At 45.0% G+C, this 28000-nt stretch overlaps 1 protein-coding gene across 1 annotated transcript; it reads left to right on the top strand.

Annotated features, from left to right (window-relative positions):
* Positions 1-45: 45 nt before the first annotated feature.
* Rdh10 (retinol dehydrogenase 10) lies at positions 46-27638 on the top strand. Its single transcript, XM_052715831.1, has 6 exons — positions 46-450; positions 1943-2178; positions 22474-22572; positions 23640-23785; positions 26076-26207; positions 26302-27638. The coding sequence occupies exons 1-6, from the start codon at positions 162-164 to the stop codon at positions 26423-26425; spliced, it is 1026 nt and encodes a 341-aa protein (XP_052571791.1). The 5' UTR covers positions 46-161; the 3' UTR covers positions 26426-27638.
* Positions 27639-28000: the final 362 nt, after the last annotated feature.

Below are 28000 nucleotides of genomic sequence, written 5' to 3'. Positions count from 1 at the left end.
ACTTCAGCCCCGCGGCAGTTCGGGGACGGACGGACTCGGGGTGCAGCCTTCGCGTCCCGATCGCGGTGACAAGCGCTCCCGGGGCCAGGAGCTGGGTTGTCTGGCTCGGGGAGAGTGAGGTGGTCACGGTGCTGGGCTCGTGCGGGACCCGGGGCGTCGCGATGAACATCGTGGTGGAGTTCTTCGTGGTCACTTTCAAAGTGCTGTGGGCGTTCGTGCTGGCCGCGGCGCGCTGGCTCGTGCGGCCCAAGGAGAAGAGCGTGGCCGGCCAGGTGTGCCTCATCACCGGCGCGGGCAGCGGCCTGGGCCGCCTCTTTGCTCTGGAGTTTGCCCGGCGCCGGGCGCTGCTGGTTCTCTGGGACATCAACACGCAGAGCAACGAGGAGACCGCAGGCATGGTTCGTCACATCTACCGGGACCTGGAGGCGGCCGACGCCGCTGCTCTGCAAGGTAAAGTGCCCGTGCATTGTTGGGTCAAACCTCCCCGAACCCGGGAGGGTCTCCACACACCCCTGTCATGGGCAGCCCGGCTCTGCAGGAAAAGAACACCCCGCTGGTCTTCTGGAAGGCGAGTGGAATTTGCCCCCTTGATGAGAGAGCACGATTTTCCGTGTTATCGGACTGGAAGTGCGTTAACCCCAGTCATGTAGGAGAGCCTGTTTCTTAGGCACCACGCTGGGGTTTCCTAAACTCTGCGAGTACTGGAAGGCAGGGGGGACCTTGCTACCACCACGGGTTTAGATCCGAAGGCAATCTCCCAGTCTAACTTGCATGTGGCTTGATGGGAAGCTAAAATGTCTTTGGGAAGTTGTCCCCACGATGGACTGAAGCAGTTATCTGTTTCTGTGAGGTCTGAGCAGCTTAGGCTGGAGCTCTTTGGATGGTTTCACTATAACTTTAACTCCGGGAAATTATTACATTGTTTCCCCATCCTTAAGTAAATGCTTTAGTTACCAACCCTAACCGAGAGCGAGTCCCTTCCTCCTGAGAAAGGGCTTCAGTGATTTCTGATCTTTTGTAAACTTCTTTCGTGGTTTTGGGGTACCCCAATCTGCACCTTATGTGCTTAACGACTAGTTAGCATCTGAAAAAAAAATGTAAACCTAAGTGGAGATCATGATCAGCTCTAGATACCGGTCTAGGAAATTTGATGGTGGCTGGATTGCCTTGGGCTCTACTGTCATTTGATACCAAACTTACCAGAACCTGTGTTTTTATGTGAGGTTCAAAATGTTACGTTTTCAAAGCTTGGGTTGAGAGACAACAAATTTGAGCATTTGTGCTCCCTGCCCAAACCTAAGAGAAAGCAATATTCATTTTTAGGAAAGGGATTTTGATTTTATATTGTTTGAACTCCAATGTGGTAAACTTGCATATTAACTTCCAAACTCCATCTGTGAGATTAATTCTTAGGGGAATCAGTTTCAAGACAAACCAGTGACCTCTATTCTTTCATGAGAAACTTCTCATTCATTTCTTGGCTTTGAATGAGTTCCGATTGTTGCTTACAATTTGGATTTGTGAGCCTTGGAGTGACTTTCTGTTTTGAGGGTAGAGCTCTAGCCACTGGCTTCCTCCTCCCCACCCCCGTCTGAAAACAGGAATGTGTAATGTGTGTTATTCTCTGGGCTGAGATCAGTTCTTTGCAGGTGTCTAGCTCCAGCAAGTTGATCCCATGTGGTCTGCTTGTATTGGACTTGCCACAATTACATGACTTTCCCCTAAGCAAGGTTGTCCAGTAAATTGCTGTAATTCCCAAAGACTTTCAGGGGAGGAAGGCAGCTGTAAGCTGAATTATTGGCAAGCATTACAGTGTTAGAAATTTGAAGCTCACTGTAGTGTTGTGGCTTTGTATGATTTTTGTCCTACTGCCTGCCATGTGGCTCACTTTTTGTACCCCTTCTCTCTTCCATTCTCCCCTCATCTGGACTTCGGCTGACAGCTGGGAATGGTGAGGAGGAAATCCTGCCCCCATGTAACTTGCAGGTTTTTACCTACACTTGTGACGTGGGCAAAAGGGAGAATGTCTACCTGACAGCTGAAAGGGTCCGTAAGGAGGTCGGTGAGGTCTCGGTCCTGGTCAATAATGCCGGTGTGGTTTCTGGACATCACCTTCTGGAATGTCCGGATGAGCTCATTGAGAGAACCATGATGGTCAACTGCCACGCACACTTCTGGGTAAATATAAATGTCTTTGTTTTTTATTCCTGGGTCCTCAGTGAGAAGGCAGGGAAAGAAAGACTCGTGTGCCAACGTGAAGCCATTGCACTCCTCCACCTCTCACGGGTCTGTGGTTAGTTGAAGCTGCTCCCCTTCGGTATTCCTCAAGAAGGTAGAACTTGACTGGTGAACTAGTTTGAAAGATTGCTGTAAAAATAACAAGAGGGAGGATAAGCCCTGGCTTTGTTTATTTAGCTTCTGTTGAGTTTATAAAACCCTGGTTCTTATGAATTCATAAAGTCAGGTTAGGCTTCCAAACTACTGCTCAGCCACATTTTAGAAAGTGCCAGAAATTCTGAGATCAGCATCTGTGGTTCACTGGGAGTGGCCAGGCCACCCTAGCAGCTACTTAACATCCACTGGGCCATGCACATTGTTCAGATGGTGGACATCTCAGGATTGTGTCAGCTTATCTGGGGCCTCAAGATGAGTCACCTTGAAAGGACCACGGAGAGGGGAAGGGGATTTATGAGGCTTGGTGAGCCAGGGATTCAAACAATCCTGCAGCATCCAGAGAGAGCGAGGGGTCTTCTGTTCCCAACTTTTTAGCTGAATTGTCAATAAAGGTAGATGAGACACTTGCATGCTGTGTTGATCCATTTTATAGTTTTTTCTTTGTATTTCCCTTATGTAGACAGAAATAATCCAGTAAAGAGAGGTGAGGAGAATTAGGAGGGAGCTCAGTGGTAGAGGGCTAACGGAGCATGTGCAGGGCTGTGGGTTATACCCCTGCACTAAGGGAGAAGGAAGAAAGGGCAAGGAGATAGGATTTTATCCCCCCCCCCCCCCCGCCCCCCCAGGCAGAGATATCTTCTAATAGAACTCAACAAAGAGCCGTTTCTCCTAAATAGGTCACATTAAACCTCATTAATTTTTTAGCAACTGCTTAAAAACTTAATCTGGCTTCCGAAGTGTTCAGGTATTGCTTGTCCAGTACCAAGGCTCTTCTCTGGTCCTGGATGAAGCTTATCCTAATGTTTTATTTGGAAACGTGAGCTTTATATAATTTATTTCCAAGCTTCTGGAAATGAAGATGTGAATAAGCTGAACTCACTCGTTGAGTGAGGAGATCACCGTGTAGTGTTTAGGGGATTGAGCACACACATGTATATGTACATGGGTGTGCAAAACAGTGGGTGTGCAAACAGACAAGACTTTGCTGCTGAAAGAGCAGACATCGAGTGTCACAGAACTGACACGGGCGAGTAAGGCCAACCGAGTGGACTTGGCAGGTCAATTCGTCAGAATCCTGTGTGTTTATAATTCTGCGTTAAAAAAACTCCCCAGGCCAGGCGTGGCCTCAGCTTTAACCTCAGCACCCGGGAGACAGAGGTAGATGGATCTCTATGAGTTCAAGGTTAGCCTGGTCTAATAACATAGTGAGTTTCAGGCCATCCAGGGCTGCCTAGCAAGACCCTGACTCCAAAACAAGCAAACTAAAATAGGATCAGCATTTGATTAGAAAAGAAATTGCCGGAAGAGCAGAGTGTCCGTATTTGAAATCTCTGTGGTTGAGCTGCCACAGAGATTCCAGTTGATTTCAGTTACCTTGTCCGCCTTGAAAACATGCGCATCCATTGGGAGATTAATATTAACCAGACACTGATTTTTTTCCCCTCGATAACCTTGGAGGTGACGCAAGATTTCCTAACTGTGAACTTCAGCCTTCACCAAGCTCCCTCAGGCTTCACCTTCTTGGCTATTCTCGCATAATCATTTTGCTAACTATAAAATTTTAAACGTATCCAGGTTTTTGAAGAACCGCACAGCCTTCAGGTAAGTACGGACCACATAACAGCAGCATATCTTCTTCAGATATGAAATAAGTGTGGATTTAATGTTAAGAAAGACAGTCCACAGCCTCCTGTGAAAGGGTGCAGACTAATCTAGTACAGCATCTGGCTTCTTTCTAACCTAAGGAAGAAATCACACCAACTCTTCCCCTAAACCCAAATTCATGTGCCAAGGGTGAGCTGCACCTTCCTACCCTCTTCGCTGAGCTTTGGGAAGTTGCTTAACTACACAGTTTAGGGAGTTCTTGGAAGCCTGGTTGGTAATGACATCACTTTGTATTAAACTATGGGAGGCTCCTGAATTCTCCAGCTGTTTTTCCTCTAAGCATCTAAACTGAAGAATTTATTTTCAATATTGAGTCAGAAAATTCATTTTAGTGTTGGAATTTCTGACTTCTTGCCAAGACTTCACAAACCTTTGGAGAAGCTGAGAGTTAGCAACTGAAACATAAAAGAAGGCTGCTTTTAATCTTTACGGTGGTTGCTGTGGGGGTTGAAATAGTATTGCTGAGCGCCACTGGAACTCAGCTTCCCTTCTGGTTTTCTTAGTCGAAAATGTTAGTGGTGGCTTTTCCAAGATGTATTGCCTTGGCTTCTACCATTCTTGTTTCAGGAGAAAATAACCAGTGTGTCTTTTGACTGTGCCTGGGCAGGGAAAAGAAGTTGCCCCATCCAGTTAAAATTGTAGATCCGCTGAGCGAAGAGTACATTCAGCTGTTTGGACAGATCCTCTTGAGCCAGACCCTTAAGTAGCCGTCAGTGTCTGTTTTCATAGACTAACAAGTTGTGTGTTGACCCTGACTCAGAGTTCAGGTCTTGTTCACGCAGGCTGAACGAGCCTAACGTGGGGCTTGCAGCTTGGGCGCCCTTTAAGCCTAACGTGGGACTTGCAGCTTGGGTGCCCTGCAAGCCTAACGTGGGACTTGCAGCTTGGGTGCCCTGCAAGCCCCAGCTACTGCTCTTCCTGGCCAGCGCTCCCTCCTGCACTCCTCCTCTTCAGGTCTATTTCAAGATGGTGGTGTGGGCTTCCCTCCCACCCCGCCTTCACCGGTACCTGGGATTCGGGAGCTGTAAGGAGCCTTAGCATTGCCTCTTTCAACACCCTGTTTTCTGGGCTCTGCACATGCTAGATGAGCACTTTACCCCGAGCTCACACCCCCCCCCAGCCTCATCCCTTTTTTTTCCAGTGAAGCTGCAGTTAAATGAATTATGTAAAACTTTTTTTTGTTTTTTTTCCCTTTCCGCTAACTTTTTGTGGCATATATTGTCATTTTGTCCTTTGGTGCATAGTAAGTGCTTTTTGAAATAACTTTGTCTACATTGTGCCTTCCATAACAAAGTTGATGACAGATTGATGGTAGTTTGTTATACCTGACCCCCCACACACACCCCCACACACACCTGGAACTGTATTCTAACTTAGTTAATAAATATTTGATCATATGTAGCGGGCTCTGCTTAAATATTTAGAAGGTAACCTATTCAGAGAGCACTCACATGGGTCCATGCTGTAGGTTCTGAAAGGGGAAACATCATTCTGGACTAACTCAAGCTATCGACTTCAAATCAGAGCTGCCTTCCATTCATTGTCTGTATCTCCTTTTGTTTCCTACCCTCATTTTTCATTCCCCTGCCCCACCTCTGTACTCTTTTTTCCTTAGTGTGCTAAGCCCAGTCCTGGGTGTAAGGCTCAGGCTTTTAAGAAGATAGCTGTTAGTGTACCAGTGTGAATCAAACACACATTGAATCCATGGCAGCCATCATTCATTGTCCCTGTGACTCAGGCCTCAAGAAGAGAGCCTGTATTGCTGTCGCTTCCTGCCTGCTGAGCCACATACACTCCTGCAGGCAGGGAGGCTTTTCCATTAGCTCTCGTGTTTGGCACAGCCCTCTGTCAGCCATGACACCAGCCTTCAGAGTTGGTCTGTCCCTAGCAGATCTTCCAGGGGCCTTCTCTTGGTCTCCACTCAGGAAATGAATGATGTGGGGGGAGGCTTTAGTCAGCCTTGTCTGCTGTGGAATAAGACCACTGAGAACAAGTGCATGCTGGCATCAAAGTCCTTCACATAAATGCTGTCTCAGTGAGAGGCAAGAACTTGAAAACACACTCCATTCTACCAAGTATCGTACTAGCCTGGCCTCCCCACACAGTGACTGCAGTCTCACATTTCCCCAAAATAATTAACTCAGCTTCACTTACTGTTTTTTTCTGGAGAGGAGTAGAGTCTTAGTTCGTTTCTGAGCCAGAGTTTATCTGTAGGTCCTTTTTAACCAAGGAGCTCTGTTTGGCCTTTATCAAAATGGCAAACTGATCTCTTGATTACCCAAAAGAGGAAAGCAGAGGTATTCAACCCCAGGCCTTTTATGTGCAGAAGAAATTCTCCATGGTAAAGGACTAAATCTGTCAGATCGCTAGTCAGTAATTTACTTCTATTGATATGGTAGTCAGACAAGATAATTGGTAGTTAATTAATAGACCACTTAACTTAAAAGGTTTCACAGTTTTAAAATACTAATTACTGAATTCAGCATTTATCTATATCCAAACGTCTAAAGTGTATTTAGTTAAAATCCATCCAAGAAAAGTAAAAGCCCACCAGCTAGATCAGAGTAAGGCGGCACTTAGCGACATTAGTGTGCTACCGCTGTACCTAATGTCTCCAGAATGGTCTCTGGTAATGAATGTTTGAGTTCTTACGTGATGTACTGCCTTTTAATCTTCTATGCTGTGTTCCTGTATTCCCTGACTGGAGAAATCTAGTTTGGCTTAAGCTCTCTTAGGCTTAGAATTTAATAGTTGTTGTTGTTGTTTTCTAAAGTACTCATAAAATTATTTGTCTAATGCTTTCTCCTTCATACTATAATATTATAAAGCTAAATCTTTTATAGAATATCACTTTCCTGTTTTAGAGTAACTGCTGAAAATGTGGAGTTTGTAACCTACTTATAAGTATGCCAGAACTGGCTTCTGTTACCCAGTCCGTGTCCTGTGCGTAACTGTGTGAGAGCACAAGAAATCAAGACAGTGTCTGAGCCGAGGTCCAAGTTGGCATACCTTGTCAGGTTCCTGTGGTAGTTGGAAACTGACGAAACATCTCTTTAGATTGGCCACTGCCTGGAGGCATGTACGACTGTACTTTGTACACAGAAAGAGATCACATGCGTATTGAATTTTGAATTTCTATGTTTGATATATGCTGGGCCCAAATCTGTTGCTCCTAAAAGTCAGATTTTACAACATGATAAAATGTACTTTTCGTTACTGGTGTAAGGTGGGAACAAGATGCTATCTCATATCAAAAGCTCAGCCCCATCTTTAATACAGTGTGATCTGTGCCTGCTTATCAGACTTATTTAGGAAACACTGCTGGGTGGCCAGTTCCTTCACTTCTCAGCTGTCTGGACAATGAATTAGCAGTGCTCCCTCATTGCCTGATTGATACTAAGGGAAGCCTGTGTTCTCGCAGAATATGGCCTTCATCACCTCCTCGACATGCAAAGGTGTAGGCACCTGCTCCCCTTCCTCCACCCTTAACATACTGGCTCCTTAGTGTTGTGTGCTCACACCAGTTCTCACTGTGTGTCTATCTAACTGGGTGATCAGTCTCCGTTGCCTAACTGATTTGTTGGCCATTAGCAAGCTCATGCGACTCTCTCTTGGCTGGCCCCGTGTTCCTGTGAGGATGCTAAGCTAACTCCCTCTTTACTCCTTTCTCCTGGCGAAGTCACCAAGCTTGACAGCACTTGTCTAGCCTGTGCCCATCCATGAGCCACCAAGTCCTCGTTGAACAAATTTCCACTTCATCCTCATGCCCCTGTCACCTCTCACCTGGACTCTAAAGAGCCTCCAGACTTCTTTCCTGTGTCGATTTGCTGCCCAACCCAGGTTATCTAAACAGTGTTGAGTTTGAAATATGCCACTGAAAGCCTTGTGTGACTTTCTTGCTTACAGTGGGAAGTCGAAGGTCATTAGCATGGTGTCTTGAACGGTCCAAAACTGATTATCATCTGTCTTCCCAGTTCAACACCTTTTCTGTCCCCTGGTACTCTCTCAGTCTCAGCTGGACCAGATGCCTCACTGTCCTGAGAGCCCTGGGTAGCCATGCTTCACTGAAGTGCTTCTGCCACTTGAGAAGAATTTGTTTTATTGGGAGACAACAAAAGTCAAATCGTGTTTTTCAGAAAATGTCAAATATGATGGCTTATGCCTGTAATCCCAAATTTTAGGAGACTGAGGCAGGATTGTCGTGAATTAGATGCAGTCTGGGCTGCAGAGTGACTCCATGTCTCAGAGAGACAGACAGATGCACGTCACACCTGTGAAAGAGAAACAACGCCAAGTAGTGTCTTTATCTATAAGATGGAGGCCCTCATAGACAGTCCCCAAATTCTCGGTTCAAGGAATGGCCCCTTGTTGTTTGATCCCACGTGACTTGTGCTGTTTATCTCCATTCCTTGAAGCAAAGTTGGTATTTATTCTCTGTGCCTAAGAGTTTCTCTACCCAGGGCTTTCTTCATTATCTGCCCAAGTAGAAATTAATCTAGAAGACGTGTAGAGTGGGGCACTCTTTAACCCACGCTGATGCCCACACTGAGTGGCTTTTTCAGAAAGGCTGAATGGAGAGTGCCCTCGGCACAGTTTGTAGCCATTCACAGGACTGGTTCCTGGGGAGCGGGAGGAGCCACAAATGCCACAGTTAAACATACAGCCGCCCACAGTCTCTCGCTTTATTCTTTCCCCTTAAATTTGTTTGTGGTCCAGTTGTTTGTGAGCCATTCAAGACCTTTGCAAATTCCAATGGGTTGATTCTGTGACCTTAGTGAATTAATTTTCTGACAGTCAGAAAATTACCGGCAGCACTTTAATAATCTTACTTGAGAATTAGAAGAGTTTTAAGTAGGAGTCCCTTTTATTTAAGGCTTTTCTTGGGATAAGGGATATAAATAATAGCAGAGTCACCTAAATTTCTGCCTCAGTTCTTTCAGAAACTAAAAGGAAGCCTCTTGAGTGGAGGCAAACGGCCGGCTTGCCTTTCCTCAGATCCTGCTTTGTGGGTGAATTTGCAGAGGCCATGCTTCGTTTATTTACTTGTTTTTGTTCTGTTCAGTGATAAGCAGGAGGCAGGTGACTGTGGTACACATGGCCGCTGGCCTTGAGAAAGTCCGTTTCACTGGAAGTCCAGAAACAAGAACAACCCTTGATCAGAAACATGAAAGTTCCACAATAACCATATGATAAGGTCAAAACAGAAGCAAAATATGGATATAAAATTACCTTTGGGCTAAATATATATGAGAAACTTAAATAAAATTTGTGTTTAGACTTGAGTTCCACCCCCAGGACATCACATTTAGCATATGCAAATATGGAAAAAATCTAAACCCTTCTGGTTCCAGGCATTTTGGATTAGGGAAACAGCCTGTACCCAAGATGTTTTTGGACCCCCAAACTGTACTTTGCTAAAGTTCCACTAGGGGGTGTCATGGCAGGGCAGATTTATATCTTATTTCCTACAAACATAAAACATAACTAGATTTTCTCTAGGAGAAAGGACCCTTTGTTGTTAATCTTTAGAGTATGGAAAAAAAAGAGAGAGAGAGAGAACGTCTTAACAGTCACCAGGAATAGGGATCCACCGCCTGCCTCACTTGAATGAGTTAAATCCAGTGTTTGAGCCTCTAATTCCCAAACTCAGTCTAAAATGTGTTAATCTTGTTTGGATTAATTAGTGATTCCTTATCTCAGAGGGCAATGCAGCATGTTAACTATTCAGAGAGCCTTGCCTTCTGACTTCTGTCTGCCATCCGGAAGCTCCTTTCAGACTGAGTCCGTCCCCTGCCCCTCCCCCCACCGTCCCCCAAGCATAATTAGCAAATAACTCAAGGAATGGGAGCTTGGACTTTTTTCTCTGAACATATAGAGTAGGAAGGTAGCATCAGAAAATGCCCCTCTATTGTGACTTAACCTTGGCTGGCAGAGCATGGCCTCAAGATTTAGTCACACTTCCCGTGGCATACCTGGCCGACCAGTTTCAGTGACCTGGATCTCTGGGTTTGTGCAGGCTTCCACATCCCCACTTTCAAGAAGGATTTCACCCACGGGAATGCGCTTCCTAAGTGTGGACTGTTCATGAATTCCTTTTTTCATTTTCATTGTATTTATCAATTCTCTTAAAACTCAAGTGCACACCTGTCAGGGCCCATTTTCCTAAATGCTTGGAACCTAAAATTAAGTGAACAGGGAGAAGAGGAATCTCCTTTGGAAATCACAGAAGTGTCAACAAATGCAGCTGGAATGTTTAACAAGTGAGGGCCATTACTGGGGGACAGTGAGTGCTGCCACACCAGCCCCTTACAATGACAAGACACTCAGAACAAACTCACATTTGAAAGCCAAACGTTCCTTGGTCTGTGAAGCTTTCTAAGCTCATGCAGATGCTTTTGCTGCTTGCACAAAATGAGGATTTGTTGCTTTTCCTTCAGATACCTTAGTGCTGGAGCTTTTGAATATTAACGAGGTTTGGTTTCTTAGTGTTATTCTAAGCAACAAGGCTCAAAATAACACTTCCCAAATCAGTGTAACTGGGAAAATATTTGTAGTGTAAGTTATGTAAACACATGGGTATTTTGAGGACAAGTGAAACTTAAAATTCAAAGCCTCAATTTTCCCACCTGCAAATTGTAATTAGCATACTGCCCCCTACTGATTTCTCAAGGGTTTTTAAATGGGACGCTTCTAAGGTCTCTTGGGAAAGAAACATAAAGGGTCATTGGTGTGATCAGTTCTTTTAAATACTTCTGCACAGACTTGTAGTAAGGTATTTTTAACCTGTATTCAAGTATTTTGGTTCACATTTAAAACAGTTGTTTTCAGCCCTCAATCCAAAAGGACTGAAGAAAAGAATTAGAAGAGAGGTGTTACTGTGAAGTGTTTCTTCTGCTTCCCAGCATCCTCTGGGATTCTGGAAGAAAGGGGCCAGGCGTGTGAAACAACTGTTCAGCAGTGTGAGCCACAGGCTTCCTCTGGTGCTGACAACCGGGGTTTCAATCCAGAGTCCGGGCTGGTGCTGTGCGGCGGGCAGGGAGGACTGGCAACTATATGTAGTAAGAACCAGGAGGTGCAGGAGCCTGAAGAAAGAAGGAAGCAACCCAGCCGAAACAGACACCACTCAGCCCACACAGCCTGCAAACAGACCCTTAACAAGCCTGCGTCCGTTCACTGTCCTTTCTCTGTGGCATTTGAACACACTGGCAGAGTCTTCATCAACACGGAGCGGCTTTCATTTGAGCAAGCCTGAGTTAAGTAGGACCATTATCCTTTCAGTGGTGGGTAGAGCAGCAGTCTCAAGGTCTCCTGCAAGGCAGGCAGGCAGGCAGGCAGGCAGGCGCTAGGACCCAGACCCTCTGCCGAGAGCTCCAAGTTAGAACGTGTTAAGTACTTGTTCAAAGCTCTTGTACAGTAGATTTTCCTGTGACTCACTTACAGTTTTTGCCCTCTAGTATAATGTAAGAATCTTCAAATGTGATTTTTATTAGCATGATAAGTTTAGCAATAACTTATTAACCCTAGCTAATATCCCCAGAAAGTTTGCTCTATAAATTAGACATGCATGTAAAATTCTAGACTGAAGAATCAATGTCACACTAGAATTTTATTATCAAAGTCCAGCTCCAGGCTTTTCGGTGCCCTTTCTGTGATTTCCCATGTCTATATTGGAGGCGGCCAAGATCTTGGAGAGTCATGTGGTTGCATCCTTGCTCACCCAGCTTCCTTCCTGGTTTATGTCAGCATTGCTAACTGGACCTGAAAGGATGGCTCATGAGAAGGCCTCTTCTACATGGACAGATGAGCAAGGCCCTGTAAGTGCGTGGTGCAAGATTTCAGTCACAGTGGGTTGATTTTGTTTGCTTAGCTCCTGGAAAATGCAAAAACCTTAATTCTGTTTCATAAGTATCTTACGAGATCAGAATTCACATCGCTCTGTAAGGTTTCTCGTTAAAAACCTTAATCGTGGATTTTCAAAATCCTGGAGTTTCCACCAGCTGACTATTGCCGAGGCACCTGACTTGTACAGAAGTAATCTCTTCCTAGGTGGGTTTCTCACAGGCCCATCAGAGCATGGAAGCTGGGCTTGACTTGCTCCAAAGAAAGCTAGGAAGTGGGAGGGCCACTGTCTCAACGGCCCCACCTTCAGAGCATCTGTGGATTTGGAACTCTGTTGTATCTTTGAGACCTTGTTCTAATGGAAATAGGGGCATGCTAGTGCAGAAAATGATCCAAGGCAAAGAGACATACTGTGGACCCCGCCGTCATCTCTCCATACAAGGCACTGGGGCCCTTTAAATGGTGGCACAGTGCTGAACAGAGCAGGTGCCTGCCTTGCTGGTTAACTCGAAGGAGATCCAGAGCAGTGGCAGCACTGGAGTCCAAAGGGCGGCAGTCCCAGCCTCCCCTCGAGAATCTGCATCTGACTAGGCAGTTGTGACTGTCTGAAGAGGAAAGGCTCTTCATTCTAATCTCCCAGCTTTCTCAACCCCCTCCTTCCTTTTTTCTTAAGCTAACCAGCCTGTTAAACTAGGCAAATGGCCTGTGGAACACTGTGGATGGAGCCCACCCTCATCAAGATTTCTTTCTTTAAACAGAAAACAATCTGTGTCTGTCTCAGTCTCTGTCTCTGCGTGTGTGTTCCTGTGTATGAGTGAGTGCAGATGCACACACTCCACAACATACCTGTGTTCCTATGGAGATCAGAGGACAGCCTTGAGTGTCTGTCCTCACCTCCCACCCTGTCCAAGACAGGGTTCTTGTTTGTCATTGGGACTACCATGATGAGTATCTGAACTTCTGAGGGTGCTCCATCTTGCCATAGGAGCTCGGGAATGACAGACACACACTACTGTGCTCAGTTTTACCTAGAGTCTGATGATTCAAACTAGGGTCTTCCCACTTACACAGCAAACAGTTTCTCTCCTGAAACTACCCACCCGAGTCATTTATTACCTATTTTCCAGGCAAAGTCTTGCTATATGGCCTAAGTTAGCCTGGAATTCAGTGTATTCCAGTCTCAGCCTTTCAGTGCTTGGATTCCAGAAAAATACCACCACACCCAGCTAGGTTTATTTTTTTAATTTAGGTTCAGATCTAGGGTACGAAAGGGCAAGTCTAGGGTGTCCTTGTTCCCTTGTCTGTCCAAGTCACTGTTGCCCTCTGCTGTAAGCTGAGTGGCAGCAAATGAAGAGCTGTGTTCTTCCTGCTTAGAACTGAACCTTGAGCTCTGGCCATGGTTTGCCCGTGTTGCTCTGCTTGAGCCCCAGCGCCCAGCCCAGGGCCCTGGCACCTTGGGACCGTTCAGGATTGTTGACTGACCGAAGGGGGGCGGGTGTCACATATACTTGCTGTGCTCAAAAGGACATTTTCTCATTCAGAGTTCACAGTTTAATAATAGCATTTGGGGTAGGTTAGCTGGAGCTGACTAATGTGATTACTGCAACCTTCCTGTTACCTTGTAGTGTCGTTCTTGTTGAGGGAGGAAGCTCAGTAGTAAAACACTTAGTGTGCACACCTCGTGTGCATGGCATGGAACTCCAGCATCACACATGCACGCACACACACACACACACACACACACACTCTTTAATATTGTTCAATTCCCAGATGTATTTTTGCCCTTCCCAAAGAGATTTCTTAGTTGTAAAGTAGTAGTGTAAAGCTATAGAAACTAAACGTGATGGGATATTGAGCACAAAAATTTGTAGGTTTTTTTTTTCAGCACAGAATGTATTCCTAACCTTAAGAGAAAATCATTCTGGTTGTATATAGAACTTGTTTTACTGATGGCCATGTTCCTTAGAGAATGGCTTTTAAGGCTTTGCCTTCATGGGGCATGGGCAACCTTTGGAGACATTTTTTCCTGTCGGCTTGGTGGAATTGGCATCGGGTGAAGAGGAGAGGCGTGCTGCATCAGCATCCTGAGGTGCCCCCAAGACACCAAACTTCCCGGTGGTCTGGAGTCTGTGACGTTCAGCTGTAGCACCAGATCCCATGTTGCTACTTACCACAGGCACCTGGGGAATATACTGGGCCTGGTTTGCCCCTTGGGAATTCTGGGATAGCTGGTGGTATGTGGCCTGGACATCAAGAGAAGAACTTCCCAGATATATGTTTTATAGGAAAAGGTGGTTTCTGTAATTCCAAAAGTTCCTTAAGAGTCGCAAGTGTTTTATCTTTGTGTTTTTAGCCTCACCTAACTCAGCACAGGTAGCGTACATTTTTCAGGAGTTAACCCCTTGATTACACTTACCCCATGTTGAATAAAGAAGTCTTTTTAAAGTCTTGTTGTAAGCACATTAGAAAGCAGAGAGGAATTTGAACTATTTATACTTGTGAATTACAAGGGCTGATGGTCATGGGGCCTCTGAAACAGGCCAGAGACTTCCTGCTACAAGCAGCGGCTGAGCTGGCATGGGTGTGCTTGTGCCTTCTGGATGGGGTTCCTGGTCACTAGTGCACAACCACAGTGTCTGCCCTTCAGAGGCTCTGTCTTAATTATGGTTTCTGGGAAGGGGTACAAGTATGAGACATGGGGTTTGGCAACAACCTGCCACTCCTCAGGCGATAGGGCTGCAATTTTCTGAGCTATTTTCATTATTCCATACGAGTTATTAAATAGGTGAGGGGCCCGAGCTTGAGTGCTCTGGACCTCTCCTTTGATCATCTAGGGAGCAGCGGGGAGCAGAGGAGAAACAGCATTTCAAAACCCATGGTCATTGTTTCTCTTAACACATGGAACTGCCACAGACTCAAGTAAAACAGAAAAAAATGACAAGTGTTTCTCCCAGACAGTTTGTCGTTTTTAATAGATAAAAGGTATGGATGCACGTTAAACTATGTGAAAAGGTGCAGCCACAACAACAAATAAATATTTAACGAGTCGATGTTTTACTGATCACCAGATGCTGGCAGCTGCAGTAATAGAGCTGATGCCCTATTGAGTCATTTACGAGAAGCTTAGGGAAGAAATGGTGCAGTGTGGACCTGTGTGAGTGCTAGGTGCTGAGGGAGGAAGGAGAATTGTGACTGTCAAGCATAAATCCTGGAGGTCTCCTTTTGTATCACAAATGAGTTCTGTCAAGCCACGGAGAGGAAGGTTAAGTAACTGGCAGTCAGGACTTGTGACTTCTGGGTTCCGAAGATCAGTGCACTTTCCTAGCAGATGGTCTTGTCACCTCCTTCCTGATCTCTCTGTACAGCAGGCCCTGCATGGTAAGGGAATGTTGGAATCACAGCTCCTGCCCTGGGCTACATTCATCCCGTCTTTAACAGTGGGAAGACAAGTTAATGAAGCATTTATTTTTGCTGAATAACTAATGGTGTCATCATCTAGGTGTTCATTTGAAAAGCTGAGCTTTTATTAGCTTCTTGGTTGCAGGGCAACTGTAGGGAGTCTTCTTGTGCATGTGTGTCAAGTATTAACTGCTGATGCTGTTCAGCTTTAAACCATTCCCTATAGCTTCATGGTCACAAGTGTCTTAAAGGCCAGGAAGTGCAGCTCCAATACAAATGTGACTCTTGTGACATTTTTCAAACACCCCCCCCCCCCCCCCCCCCCCCCCCGCATTTAAAACAAATGTTGTGTCTCAATTTAATGGAAATTAAGTGGTGTTAAGGCTAAGAGGATAGGAGTTCCAGGCTCCAGTGCCTTGGGGCTCTGTGCACAAGTATTCAGAGACCTTTCTGCCTCTGCAAATGTCCCAGCTGGGACAAGGAGCACAGGCTCTCGGCAGCTCCATGAACAGCAGGATCTGTCAGCTGCATTGAGAGAATTCATCAGTACATTCCCAGCAAATATACCTTATCTCTCAGCTAAAAGTATGTTTGTAATAAATGTTGCTTTAACTAAATAGCACTTGTCTATGGCCAAAGTGATATCTTCAGATCTGTAAAATTCAAGGTATTTAGCCATTCATTCCTTACATAGAGTTACGTGTCAGCGTGTGTACTCTTTGAGCATATTAGTGATTGATCCTATTAATCTTCTAAACAATTAGCTCTATTTGTAGTGCCTTAAAAAGTTTTCTCCAGGGGCTGGGGAGACGGCTCAGTTGGTAAAGTGCTTTGAAGGACCCAAGGTTAATGCCCACCATGCGCATAACACAGGCCAGGTATGGTGTCCATTTGTCATCCCAGCACTGGGAAGATGGAGACAGGTGGATCCCTGAAGCTCACTGGCTGACCAGTGTAGCCTTATCCTTGAGTCCCAGGTCCCTGGGAGGGGCCTTATCCAAAGGGGGAAAAGGTAGATGGCTAAGGAGTGACTCCTATCTCTGGCAGGCACACACACGCGCGCACACACACACACATACACACACACACACACACACACACACACACACACACACACACACACACACACACAAAAGAGATATGCACCCACACAGATACACATATACAAAAAGTTTTCACAGTTGAATCAGTTTTCCAGGAGCAGTGACAGGCCTCACAGAGGAGTGCCACCAGGTTCCATGATGGTCTTGTAAATAAGCAGAATGTTGTTTTGTGAGCCTGATAAAGACTCTGGTAGCAACACAGGTAGACTGAGCAAAATACAAGGAAAGATATTTGCTACTGAGGGGACATAACATTCCATGTGTGAAATATTTGCTCAGTGGATTCTCGGTGGTATTCCTCCTCCTCCTCCTTCTCCTCCTCCTCCTGCTCCTGCTCCTCCTCCTGCTCCTCCTCCTGCTGCTCCTCTTTCTCCTGCTCCTCCTTTTCCTCTTTAGTTTTTCCTTCCCTAACTTGTATATCATGCTGTCATTTGGAGATAGGAAAACCCTTAACTATGTATGTCAGAGCTGTTGATCCATTTCCCACAGTAATATAATTCATGATCCCGTTGGGCAATGAGCCTCTACTCATCTTTGAATATTCAACTGAGACACAATACTCTGAAATATTTTTTTAAGATAGCTTTTCTGAAGTTGTTCATAGAATGGTCTGGCAAATGTATAAAAATGTAGTGTGAAACCTTTTTTTTCTGTTGAGAGTAATTAATTTTCCCCTTAGTGTCTGTGAACCTGAAATAGCTCAGATCAGTGAAACACGTTCTGCTTGTCTCCCCTGCACCTCCACGGTGCCTCTCCACATCTCTGAAGTTAGACTTTCCCGGGTCCCACGTTCTCCACATCCTTTGTTGAACCTGATTGGTTGTGACACTGCAGGCCCCATGCTGCCCAGTCTGTCATTAAGGGCACCCGGAGCAGTCTGGACAGCGGGCTGTTGGAAGTTAATTCGGTGTAAACGTAGCTTTCAAAGGCTCCTCGAGCTGCAGCATGCAGTGTCCCTCTGTCCCTCTGCAGCCACTTGCTTCTCTGTTAGGCAGGCCCTGCGCAGAGTGTCAATGTGACCCTGCAGTCCCTTCCAGAGTGCTCAGAGCTTGAAGCGGGACCCCGAGGAACTGTGCAGATAGTAACATAGAACGCCACTTTCTCGTTCGTTCTTTTCCTTTCTAATCTCACCACTGTCCTTAGCTGCCCTCAGATTGAGGTGTTGGAGACTTGGAATAAAGTTAATCACAGATTATTGAAGCCCTCTCTTCACACTTTACAGCCTGAGTCAGTTATTGAAGAGTTTTCGTTTTTACAAATGGCAGGGAGGGCACAAACACTAAACAGGCCTAGGTCCTTTCCAACTGTAAGTCCTCTGTTTCTTAGACACGTGAACAAGATAAAGCAGAGTACAGTTGTCTGAATTTAAGTCAGGACCTAGGAAACCTTACCAACCACTGTGGGCATCAGCTAACGAGCCCAACCAGCTCCCTGGCCTGAAGACCCTGTCTAGATTCTGGTCTCTCCAGTTGACTTAACACAGGCTTGGTGGTCAGTGCACTTCCCGATTACCCCTTTCAGATCGCACATGCCGCACATGCTGGAGTTCCTACCTGAAGTCACTTAGGTGTGAGGCTCCGATTTGCCCTGTGTGTTCTTCTAATGACTCTTTGAGACAGAGGTGACGATCGTGAACCTTAGCTTGAACTGACTGGTGTCATGGCAACTAGCACTTCACCTTTTGCTGGTCTCCACCTCACACATGCTACAATATTTGTGCACATTAATAATTCATTGCCAAGTGCCAGATTTCTTTGTGCTGTCAAGCTGTGTCAAGGACGGAATACTCTATGCTATCTCAGATGTCATCTAGCCGACTGTTGAGGGCAAGAAGAGTCAGAAAGGAAAACTAGTCGGCTTGCTCTAGAAAATTCCTGAAAATGCCGTATTTCCTAGTCACCCATTTGCAGTATTTTTCTAACAAAGTAAGAGGCAAAGTTTATTTAATAGCGTACCTCAGACCTCAGGCGAGTGTGCTTGTGGCAAGCTGTAGTTGCCCATATTCCTTCAGGCAGCAGGGCAGTAAATAATAGCCTCAGTGCGCAGTCACCTGTCCTTGACTTCAGCGGGGCCAGGGGCACAGGCTTCAGGGACACTGGAGAGATCCTGATGTGGATACCAGTCACCTCAGGCTTGTCACTGCTTAGCAAAGCGTAAGGCAGGGGACCTGCAGGCTGTGTGGCCTCAGATGGCCTTACCTCCTAGTGTCCACAGAAAATTATAGTGGGTGTATTATACCCATTATATATAGGAGTGTAGTGCCTTATAGCTTCACCTCCAATTGGACACTTTCTAAATAAAAATATGGGCTTTTGTCTTAAAATGTCAAATACACAAAGGCACATTCCATTTCCTTCATACAGAGGTTTGTGCCTCTGTATGAGCAAAGAAGTCATGTGCTTCAAATGGAATATTGACCACCGTTACTTTAAAAACTAAGACTAAAAAGAGGTTCGTAACTGAACAAAAGACCCCTCCCTATACCATATACTAGCCACTCATTCTCTCCAGCAGTGTTGGTAGTGCACACATAAAGACTAATTATATGGCCATGTTTGGATTGTTTTATTTCTGCCCCCTGTCTTAAACACAAAGTAGCTTCGCTTTCCAGATGACATTGCTGGTGAGTGAGATGGTCCAGGGACACCAGAGCAAAATTAGATCCAAATCCCATTGTTTTGACACTGTGTACCAACTGTCTCTGTGAAAGGTAGACTCAAACTGACTTAGATTTGATGCACAGGTGAGTACAGAATTCTGCTCAAAGACAGGAGTGCAGGAATGGGACACCAGCTCTTGGCTTACTAACTACTGCTTGGCCAGATCATTACATGGTACCTGCAGATAGTAGATGTTGAGGGAATACCTGTCAAGTAGCTACGTTGATATCACCAGACTCCTTCCTGGAGGGAGGAGGGGACCTTAATCAGTTTCAGGACTCTGCAACAAATTGCAGTTGAAATCTACTTGGGAACTTGTCACCTGCCTTTGTTCTGTGCTGGGGATCTGGGTTAGTCGCTTAACACCTGTAGACAGGATCGTAGCTCAGAAAGCCTGGTCCTCATCAGGATCTCACCTACCCTGGTGTATGGGTTTTCAGTCAGCAGTTGCCGAACACAGTCACCTAAGCAAGAAGACCAAGATCTTACTGGCATTTTAGACTGTGCAGTTTCTTAGCATATAATGTCAAGTCCTTGTACTTACCTACATTAAGAACTTTTAAAACAAAAAAGTTAAAAGGCACTAAATTTATCCCTGTCTTTCAACACTAGGCAAACTTAATATAGACGATCCCTCCAACTCAGAACGGTTTGACTTGGGCTCCTTTGACTTTGTGATGATTTGAAATGGTAATATGCTCAGAAGGATTTGTGCCTTGAATTTTTATCTTTCCCCGGCCTAGCATTAGATGCTGCAGTCGATCTGTGCTTGTGCTCAGCTATAGACTTACACAAGTGGTCTGAGCACACTTGGAGTGGGCCAAGATAAGCTGGAGTGTTCAGTAGATTTGGTATTGGAAATGCCCTTTCAGCTTACAGTGAGTTTATAGGTTGGCTCATAAGTCCCTAGGAAGGACCGCAGATGAGCATTAAGAATACATTCTCCTGGAGCTGGGGCAATGCTCAATTGATAAGGTGCTTGCTGTACAAGCGTAAGAACTTGACTTGGATTCCCAGCACCCACAAAGAGTCCAAGTATGGTGGTGTGAATCCAAGCCTGCTGCAGCTTGCGGGGACACAGATGGATCCCTGGCATTCACCACTCAGCCTGTCCAGCCAATCGGTGAGCTTCTGACAGTGAGAGACCCTGTCTCAAAATCCAAGGTGGGAAAGCAATAGAGGAGAATACCTGATGTTGCCCTCTGGCCTCTGCATGCACCCGTGTGCACCTTAACTCCCACTTACACGCACACATACGCACACATACGTACGTACACACAAGTTTTCTGACCTCTGCATGCACCCGTGTGCACCTTAACCCCACACATGTGCATACAGAAAACAGTTACACATACACAGTTTTTAAATGAGCAAAGCTAAAATATAAGCTTTAGGCCTTCAGCTAATCTTAACTAGACATTTAGAAGACTTCATACTTCAGGATGTATTTTCTCCTTTAGTTTGGAGTGTATGTGCTCCTCTGTAAATTACATTTCAGCTCTATGCTGTAACAACCACATATAAGTTATAGAGCCTAAAGTCGGGCCTTTAACTGGCCTGGAGCACCAGCTCTTTTGTGGTATCAGGTTGACCAAGGTAATTATTAGTATGTATTTGCCCTGCTCCTGTTTACTGCTACAAAGAAACACAATAGAACCAAAACATTGGTGTTCCTGACAGCAACAGTGTGCCGGCCCCATGTGGTGTGAGAGGGATTCTGCCCCAGTATTTTAAGACTGATGGATCTATGTCTCTGAGCTTGTCTGGGACAGCCAGACAAGTATAAAGCAAGCAGAATGAAAACACTGTAAAATATATAATAATCTCTGAGGGTGAATGATATACACTATACAACTTTAAGAAATGTAGATAAAGTCAAGTTGGTCTAGAATAATATTAAATAGCATGACCTGGGGCTGTATTTTGAGTGGCATGCATGCTATATAATGCTTTGGGTTCAATCACTGATATCATATACACGAAGACCAAAATACCTTAAAGAATTATAGGGATTTTAAAAATTAGTGAAGATATTATTGGAGATTTTAGTGATAAGGAACATTTGAAAATCATCTAAAAACTAGGTAAATGAGTAATTAATATTACACTTTGGTTTATATAGGACAGGAATGAGGGCAGATAAAAGTCAGCTTGGTATGGGTTTTAAACGAACCCAAACAAACGGGATGTGGTTTGGGGGATGGGGTGCTATGTGACGATCCAGGAGACAGTCTGGCAAGACCCTGAGATGCTTGGTGAAGAGTCATCTGGCAGCTGTTCTATGAATTGGGGCATGGAAAGCTTCAAAATTAATGGACTACTGTTCTTGATCTTGTCCACATGAGTTATCCAAACACTAGAAATGCATGCTCAGAGCCTGATACCTTAGCAGGAGAGTGTCTGAAATGGAACGCAGCTCTTCTCCAAGGAGGCTGTGCAGTGTTTTGTCTTTTAAGTTCATAAATCATGGGGACTGGTGCTGGCGGTAGACCATAACTCAACCATGGACAGATTGCTCTTCACTGCTTTCTTTTAAGAAGCAGGTTATAAAACTGTTGGGAGCCTGGTGGGATGGTTTATAGATCATCTTAAGTAATTCGAAGGATCTTTTTGTTTAAATACAGCCTGTGTCTTGGAGACAGGAGGCAGTGGTTTAGTAAGAAGCGCATGCCCCCTCTGATTTTGCCACCTTGTTGTGGGCCTGCTCTATTATCTGCTACCCTGAGTGGGTGGATGTCTACCTTTGTGGGAGAGACCCTGCAGGTGCCCCACAGTGGACTGTGATCCTTCAGTGCTACAGTGTCCCGTCAGTGCAGCAGTCACATCATGACACTATTTTCCACTAAAATGGGTCTGTACTTTACCAATGCTTATGTTCTAAAATACCTCACCTCCTGCTAATCTACTTTGACTGTAAACCTTGGGTACTGTTACCAAGACGGCTCTTCATTCATGGGTCTGTCACCTTGGAAACATTGTCGTGAGGAAACCAACAGTATGGGGCACCTGCTTGTGGGTAGGCAGGCAGTTGCTCATAGACCAGAACACAGCTGAACCAGGGCATGAGCATGAGAAGGCTTCTGACCCAGGAGTGGTTCAGATTAGCAGATCGCTATCACTTGAAAGGTGATAAAGAGCCTTCTCCTAATGACTTTCTTTTCATCTCTGGACGTCAGCCCCCAAAGCTCTTGGGTTATAGCTTTGTGGGTCACAGCTTATAATATGCCTAGCAGGGCAATGATAAGGTGCTAAGTTAGCCAGACACTTAAAGGAGCGTCTCTTTGTGATAGATGGAAGATGTTTCCAGATGAACTGGGAAATGTAATTTTTACAGCTTGGAGATTGTTCTGTGATCTGGGCTTTAGAGGAGATGTGGCCTGTCAATTCTAAAGCTTGCATCTTGCTTCTTTCAGACCACCAAGGCCTTTCTTCCGACGATGCTGGAGATTAATCATGGCCACATTGTGACGGTCGCCAGCTCCCTGGGACTGTTCAGCACTGCTGGAGTTGAGGTTTGTCAGCTCCAAAGCATTTTCTTCATTCCCACAGTTTGTCTTGCAGTGAACACATCACAAGAGACCTGTTTCCACACCTTCTGGTCAGCCAGCGGTGTTTCCCTCTAACGCAGGACCAGCTGTGGAGGAGGGGTCCTCCTCCTCGGCCGTAAAATTACCGGGACCAATTTACCAAGTTGTCACAGCATAGAGGGGGACAGGCCAGTGCTCACAGAGCCCATTTTCATTAGCAGCCTTGCTGGATGGTAGAAGGCACAGGGTCGAGAATGGACCCATGGAGTGTCATGGCAGTGTGGGGAGAACAGATATGTGAGGTCAAAGGCTCCCATTCTGTTTTGGTCCACCTGCCAAAAGTGAGCTGCCTGCTGCTCGTTCAGTAGATGAGGTGCTTATGGCCAGGGGCAGGTGCTGTATAATTGTGTAGAACTGGGCTTCTTAACCCGTTCTCAACTGTGTTCAGATTATAAAACAGCTGCACACATTGTTCCCTAAGACTTGGCTTACAGATGCCTAGAAAATTGAAAACAGCACTTCTTGCAAATATGCCAATATTTCTGTATCATGTGCTCTTGAGTTCTAGTTGAAGTTCAGAAGATGTGGTGGCTCTTGCTGTTTTAACTTTAGATCATAATAGCTTATAGCCCAAGTTAACTTGGCTTTGTTCTCCTTGTGTTAACATAAACAAACAGGTTTTTCAGTCTCCTTCACTAGACAAGAGACCATTTGTAAAGTTTCCAGGCACTTCAAAGGGAAGCTCCCTGCATTTTTTCACTGCAGCCTTTTAGCTTTCATAGGACCCTTTGCAGTGACTTCCCCCAAAGTAACATGATGCTTGGTTGATGTGGCAAAAAGCCTTCTTCTGTCTCTGTGATTGCCTGAAAAATGTTGCTGCTTTTCTGAACCACATCTGTAGAGGTCCTTTAAGACAACAGCTTCCTTCTCTTACTTCATTACCTATAACCTTCTGTAATGAACATCTAACTAAACGGGACCAGGAGGCTGCAGATCAGTTGGGAACATGTACGTAGACTCAGCATTTCTGTTCTCTCTCTCATCTTGCTCAGGATTACTGTGCCAGTAAATTTGGAGTTGTGGGTTTTCACGAATCTCTGAGCCATGAGCTAAAGGCTGCTGAAAAGGATGGAATTAAAACAACTTTGGTTTGCCCTTACCTTGTAGACACAGGCATGTTCAGAGGCTGCCGAATCAGGTCAGTGGAAACCCATCTTCTTACTGATATGTGCTGATATATTGTGTACCCTAATAAAATTTACCTGAAGATCAGGGAACAGAACAAGCCACTAGATAGAGACCAGGCAGTGGAGGCACACACCTTTAATCCTAGCGCTCCAGACTGATCTCTGTGCGTTCAAAGCCACCTTGGACTACATGAGATTGACTCAGTCTAGGAGAGAAAACAGAGCCAGGCAGTGGAGGCACACACCTTTAATCCTAGCACTCGGGAGGCAGAGATCCGTCTGGATTTCTACATGAAATTGACTCAATCTAGGAGAGAAAACAGAGCCAGGCAGTGGTGGCACACACCTTTAATCCCAGGAAGGGATGGCTGGGCAGAGAAAGCTACATAAGACATGAGGAGACAGGAACTAAAGGTTTTTTGGCTGAGGAACCCCTTTCAGCTAGAGGCTCTTTCGGCTGGAGCCCTCTCAGGCTGAGGAGCTGGTAAGGGAAGAGGTGGTGGCCATGGCTTGCTCTGCTTCTCTGATCTTTCAGCTTTCACCCCAATATCTGGCTTGGGATTTTTTATTGAAAGACAGTTTAGCAATTCGTGTTACACTGATACAAGAGTAACATTAGGAAGATGTGTGGGGTTGATGTTCAGTCACTTTAACTGTCAGTAGACGATCAGCCGGAGCTGAGTGGTGGCACATGTCTGTAATCCCACAGCACTTCTTGAGGGGCAGGGGCAGGAAAATTGTCCCAAGTTGGAGACCAGACTAGTCTACATGGTGAATTCCAGGCCAGCCAGGGCTACATAGTGAGACCTAGCTAAGTGACGGAAGTTCTCCAGTTAAGGTCCCCGTAACGTGGATATATAAGATTGACAAGTGAGGGTTTGATGCCATGCTGGGATTAATTCTGAGTATCAGACAGGAATGGGCTTCTCTCGATCTTCCGGGAGGACGTAAAATACCCAGGATTTTTCTTAGAAGTTACATCGTTAAGAGTTATTTCATTTCTCTACTATTAGTGTTGGCAGATGATGGCTCCAGGAGAAAAGTCCTTAATGTGACTTTGACCTGGATATAAAACAGTGTCACCGTCACAAAGGATTAACATGCCTTCTTTTCTAAAAAGACTGAATGTCACGCTACAGATTTGAAAGTTTTTTCTTTTCTCTAGCAAGTGTATATAGCTAGACTCAACACAATAAGATGAAGTTATTTAGAGCTACTAACAATAAAATGGAATCCTCTCACACTTGAGAAGGAATATAAATACCTAACCATTGGGTTTTACCTGACAGGCTTTCAACAGAGTAAACACAACCATGAATGAGCAGGGACACTTGCTGACATGGAGAGCTGTGCTTGGGTGAATTTGCAAGGCAAAGGACAATAGGCAAGTCCCCCTGTTTGTTGGGGACTGTTCTTAATGAGCCAAACAAGTGATGGAGAGTGGTTTGAGTCATTGCAGTCTCCTGCTGGCGCTGAGTCTAGACTGAGAAATTAGCTCTAGGGCCTGGGATGTGGCTCAGTGTTGGAGCATGTGCTTAGCATGTGCAAGGCCAGGGTTTGGTTCCCAGCTCAAAAAGAAAAATGAGAGAGAGACAAGAAATTGAATTCTGGGTCTGCCTCTCATCCTTGCCTATACCTGTGTTGTGCCTGTGTGCCTGTGGTGTGTGAGTTTGGCTCTACATGGAAACCTGTTGCTGAGGGTCCTGGTTTCCACTTAGCAGAGTGGCAGGTGCAGAGGTCCAAAGCCGTGATAAGACAATGAGTGGTAAGAAAGAAGTGGCTGTGTGAAGTATTTAACATGCGATTTACCGTATTAAAATGAAGGTGGGTTCTTAGACTATAGCTCAGCAGGCCTTGGCCAGCCTCGTGAAGTGTGGCTCTGGCAGTTTCATACTAGAAAAGGCAGCAGAGTTGCTTCTGCACAGTTTTAGCCCTGCCTCGTAGAGAAAGCTACACCGCTTGATAGAGTTTAATGTTTGTGATAACATGTACCTCCTTTTCTATTCAAAGAAAGCATCAGAATGATTTGAAATGCATCTTATAAAGCATCTCAACAACCTAATCTCATTTTACAGAAAAGCCAACTTATTTTGCTTATTTTTCTCCTAATTTATTTACTAGATGATAAAAATGAAGTGTGTTTATAGTAGGAAAATGTGAGGCAAAACAAAAATACCATGAAGGAAACAAAATGTTCAGAAAATCTTGTCCCTCAGTTCACATCACAGTATTTTGCTGTATTGTTTTCAGTCTTCCATATTGTGTTAATTCTGAATTTTCTTTTTTAATATAAAATTCCAGAAAAGAAATCGAGCCCTTTTTGCCCCCTCTGAAACCTGATTACTGTGTGAAGCAGGCCATGAAGGCCATCCTCACTGACCAGCCCATGATCTGCACCCCCCGCCTCATGTACATCGTGACCTTCATGAAGAGGTAAGTGAGGGGCCCTGCCCTGCCCTGCCCGCCCCCCGACCTGAGGGAATGCATGGCCTGCCATTTGCTAACTAACTCTGCCTTTCCTTTGCAGCATCCTTCCTTTCGAAGCAGTTGTGTGCATGTATCGATTTCTAGGAGCCGACAAGTGTATGTATCCCTTTATTGCTCAAAGAAAACAAGCCACAAACAATAATGAAGCAAAAAATGGAATCTAAGAGTGCTTTGTATGGAGTGCCCTTTCTGTCAGGGTGGTTCAGTCCATGCACATCAGCAGTACTGACAGCCTCTGGATTCTAACCCCACGTCAACTTTTTTTTCTAATCAACTTTTTAAAAAATAATAAAATGTAAATTAACTGACTAGGGTGCTTGAAAAATGTGAGCTTGGGTTTTTGCCAATGGGGCCTTTTTTAGACAGGGCCCTAAAAATGAGTCCAGTATTTAGACAAGCACTATGTGACATCATTATTTTTTTAATGAACAGAAAGTCTAGAAATGATGACTACAGTGTGTTTCATGTGTATGATTCTTCTGAATTCCCACAGAATTCACTCATTCATTCATGATCGTGAAAGTCTAGCCAGCTGGTCCCCTTGTGCGTTTAAGGACTGACAGTGCTGTGTTTTGTCTTGGGTTCTGGGTTCCACTCATGCAAGTGTGGGTGGCTTGCTCATGGTGTCTGGGGGTTTAGCTCTGATAAAGGGGACTTTCTGATGTCAATTTGAGATCAGTACTGACTGAACATCACAACCAAGGCCAGAGGGTCTCTCTCTTACACTACTATGACTGAAATATTAGATGATTTTTAAATTCGATCCCTGAAATACTAAATAGAATGTTTAGAGACCTGATTAATCAAAAAGATTGTAAATTTTCTACTTGTGAATTTTGCTGCATATAGAAAGTGCCCTTTCCTGGGGGCGGGGGGGGGGGGGGGGGGGCTTCAGAGTCGTGTTTGGGAGAGGGGGACCTTGTCGACAGAACACAGCAGCTCTACAAAGAAACTTTCTGAAAATGGGAATTTCTGCATTAAAAAGTACCCATGTTTGTGCCAACTCTTGATTAGTGTGGGGAACAAATCTTGTATGGAATATTGTGGAAGGCTGTAAAGATTTCTTTGAAAGGTTTATTCACATTGTAGAACAGCAAATGACATTTTTACAGTATTTTTTTGTAAAGCAAACTATTTTGTGCCTTGAATTTGGTATATGTGTATTAGTGAAACATTGTAAAAGTGAATCTCTACCTCTGTATCTACATGTGTACCATCCTCTTGTAAATGACTATGAACTATTATGTGATTGCTTTTGTTTGTTTGTTTTAGGATGTCTTGTTTAAAAAGTGACCAATGTTTAAGGCTGTTAAAATAAGCCTACTTTTACTAATCGGGAGGTTTTCTAAAGGACTAATTAAATACTTACATAACTGACTGTGTGGTTAGTAACTGTCGGCAACATTATAAAGAAAAGCATTGTGGGTTTTTCCCCTCCTATCCTCTCCTGAGTTACTTAAAGAAAAATGTTTGGATGGGGTCACACTTGGGGTGGGTTTCGTGAACTCCGATCTCAGTGCCACCGTCTACCTGTAGTAGGTACTTACTTCATCAAGAGCTTGCTTACAGATGGGAAGAGAAAACCCTATTGCCTGCATCAGTGTGGGTGTGTCACTGTTCAGGGTCCCATGTTCTGGAACGGCCCTGGCTTGTACATTTGGATCTCTTCTCTTCTCTTCTCTTCTCTTCTCTTCTCTTCTCTTCTCTTCTCTTCTCTTCTCTTCTCTTCTTCTCTTCCC

This window comes from Peromyscus californicus, unplaced genomic scaffold, assembly GCF_007827085.1.
Source record: "Peromyscus californicus insignis strain IS unplaced genomic scaffold, ASM782708v3 Scaffold_5__1_contigs__length_169319896, whole genome shotgun sequence".
In the NCBI taxonomy this organism is placed as follows: domain Eukaryota; kingdom Metazoa; phylum Chordata; class Mammalia; order Rodentia; family Cricetidae; genus Peromyscus; species Peromyscus californicus.
Note: the sequence above shows the minus strand (reverse complement) of the source record. Positions and strands in the feature narration are given on the sequence as shown.

What these genes read in the sequence shown, in the direction of transcription:
- Rdh10 (XM_052715831.1), top strand. Translation starts at nt 162, where the DNA reads ATGAACATCGTGGTGGAGTTCTTCGTGGTCACTTTCAAAGTGCTGTGG. An exon ending in CGACGCCGCTGCTCTGCAAG is followed by an intron (nt 451 to 1,942) that starts GTAAAGTGCCCG and finishes TTCGGCTGACAG; the next exon opens with CTGGGAATGGTGAGGAGGAA. An exon ending in TTCAGAGGCTGCCGAATCAG is followed by an intron (nt 23,786 to 26,075) that starts GTCAGTGGAAAC and finishes ATAAAATTCCAG; the next exon opens with AAAAGAAATCGAGCCCTTTT.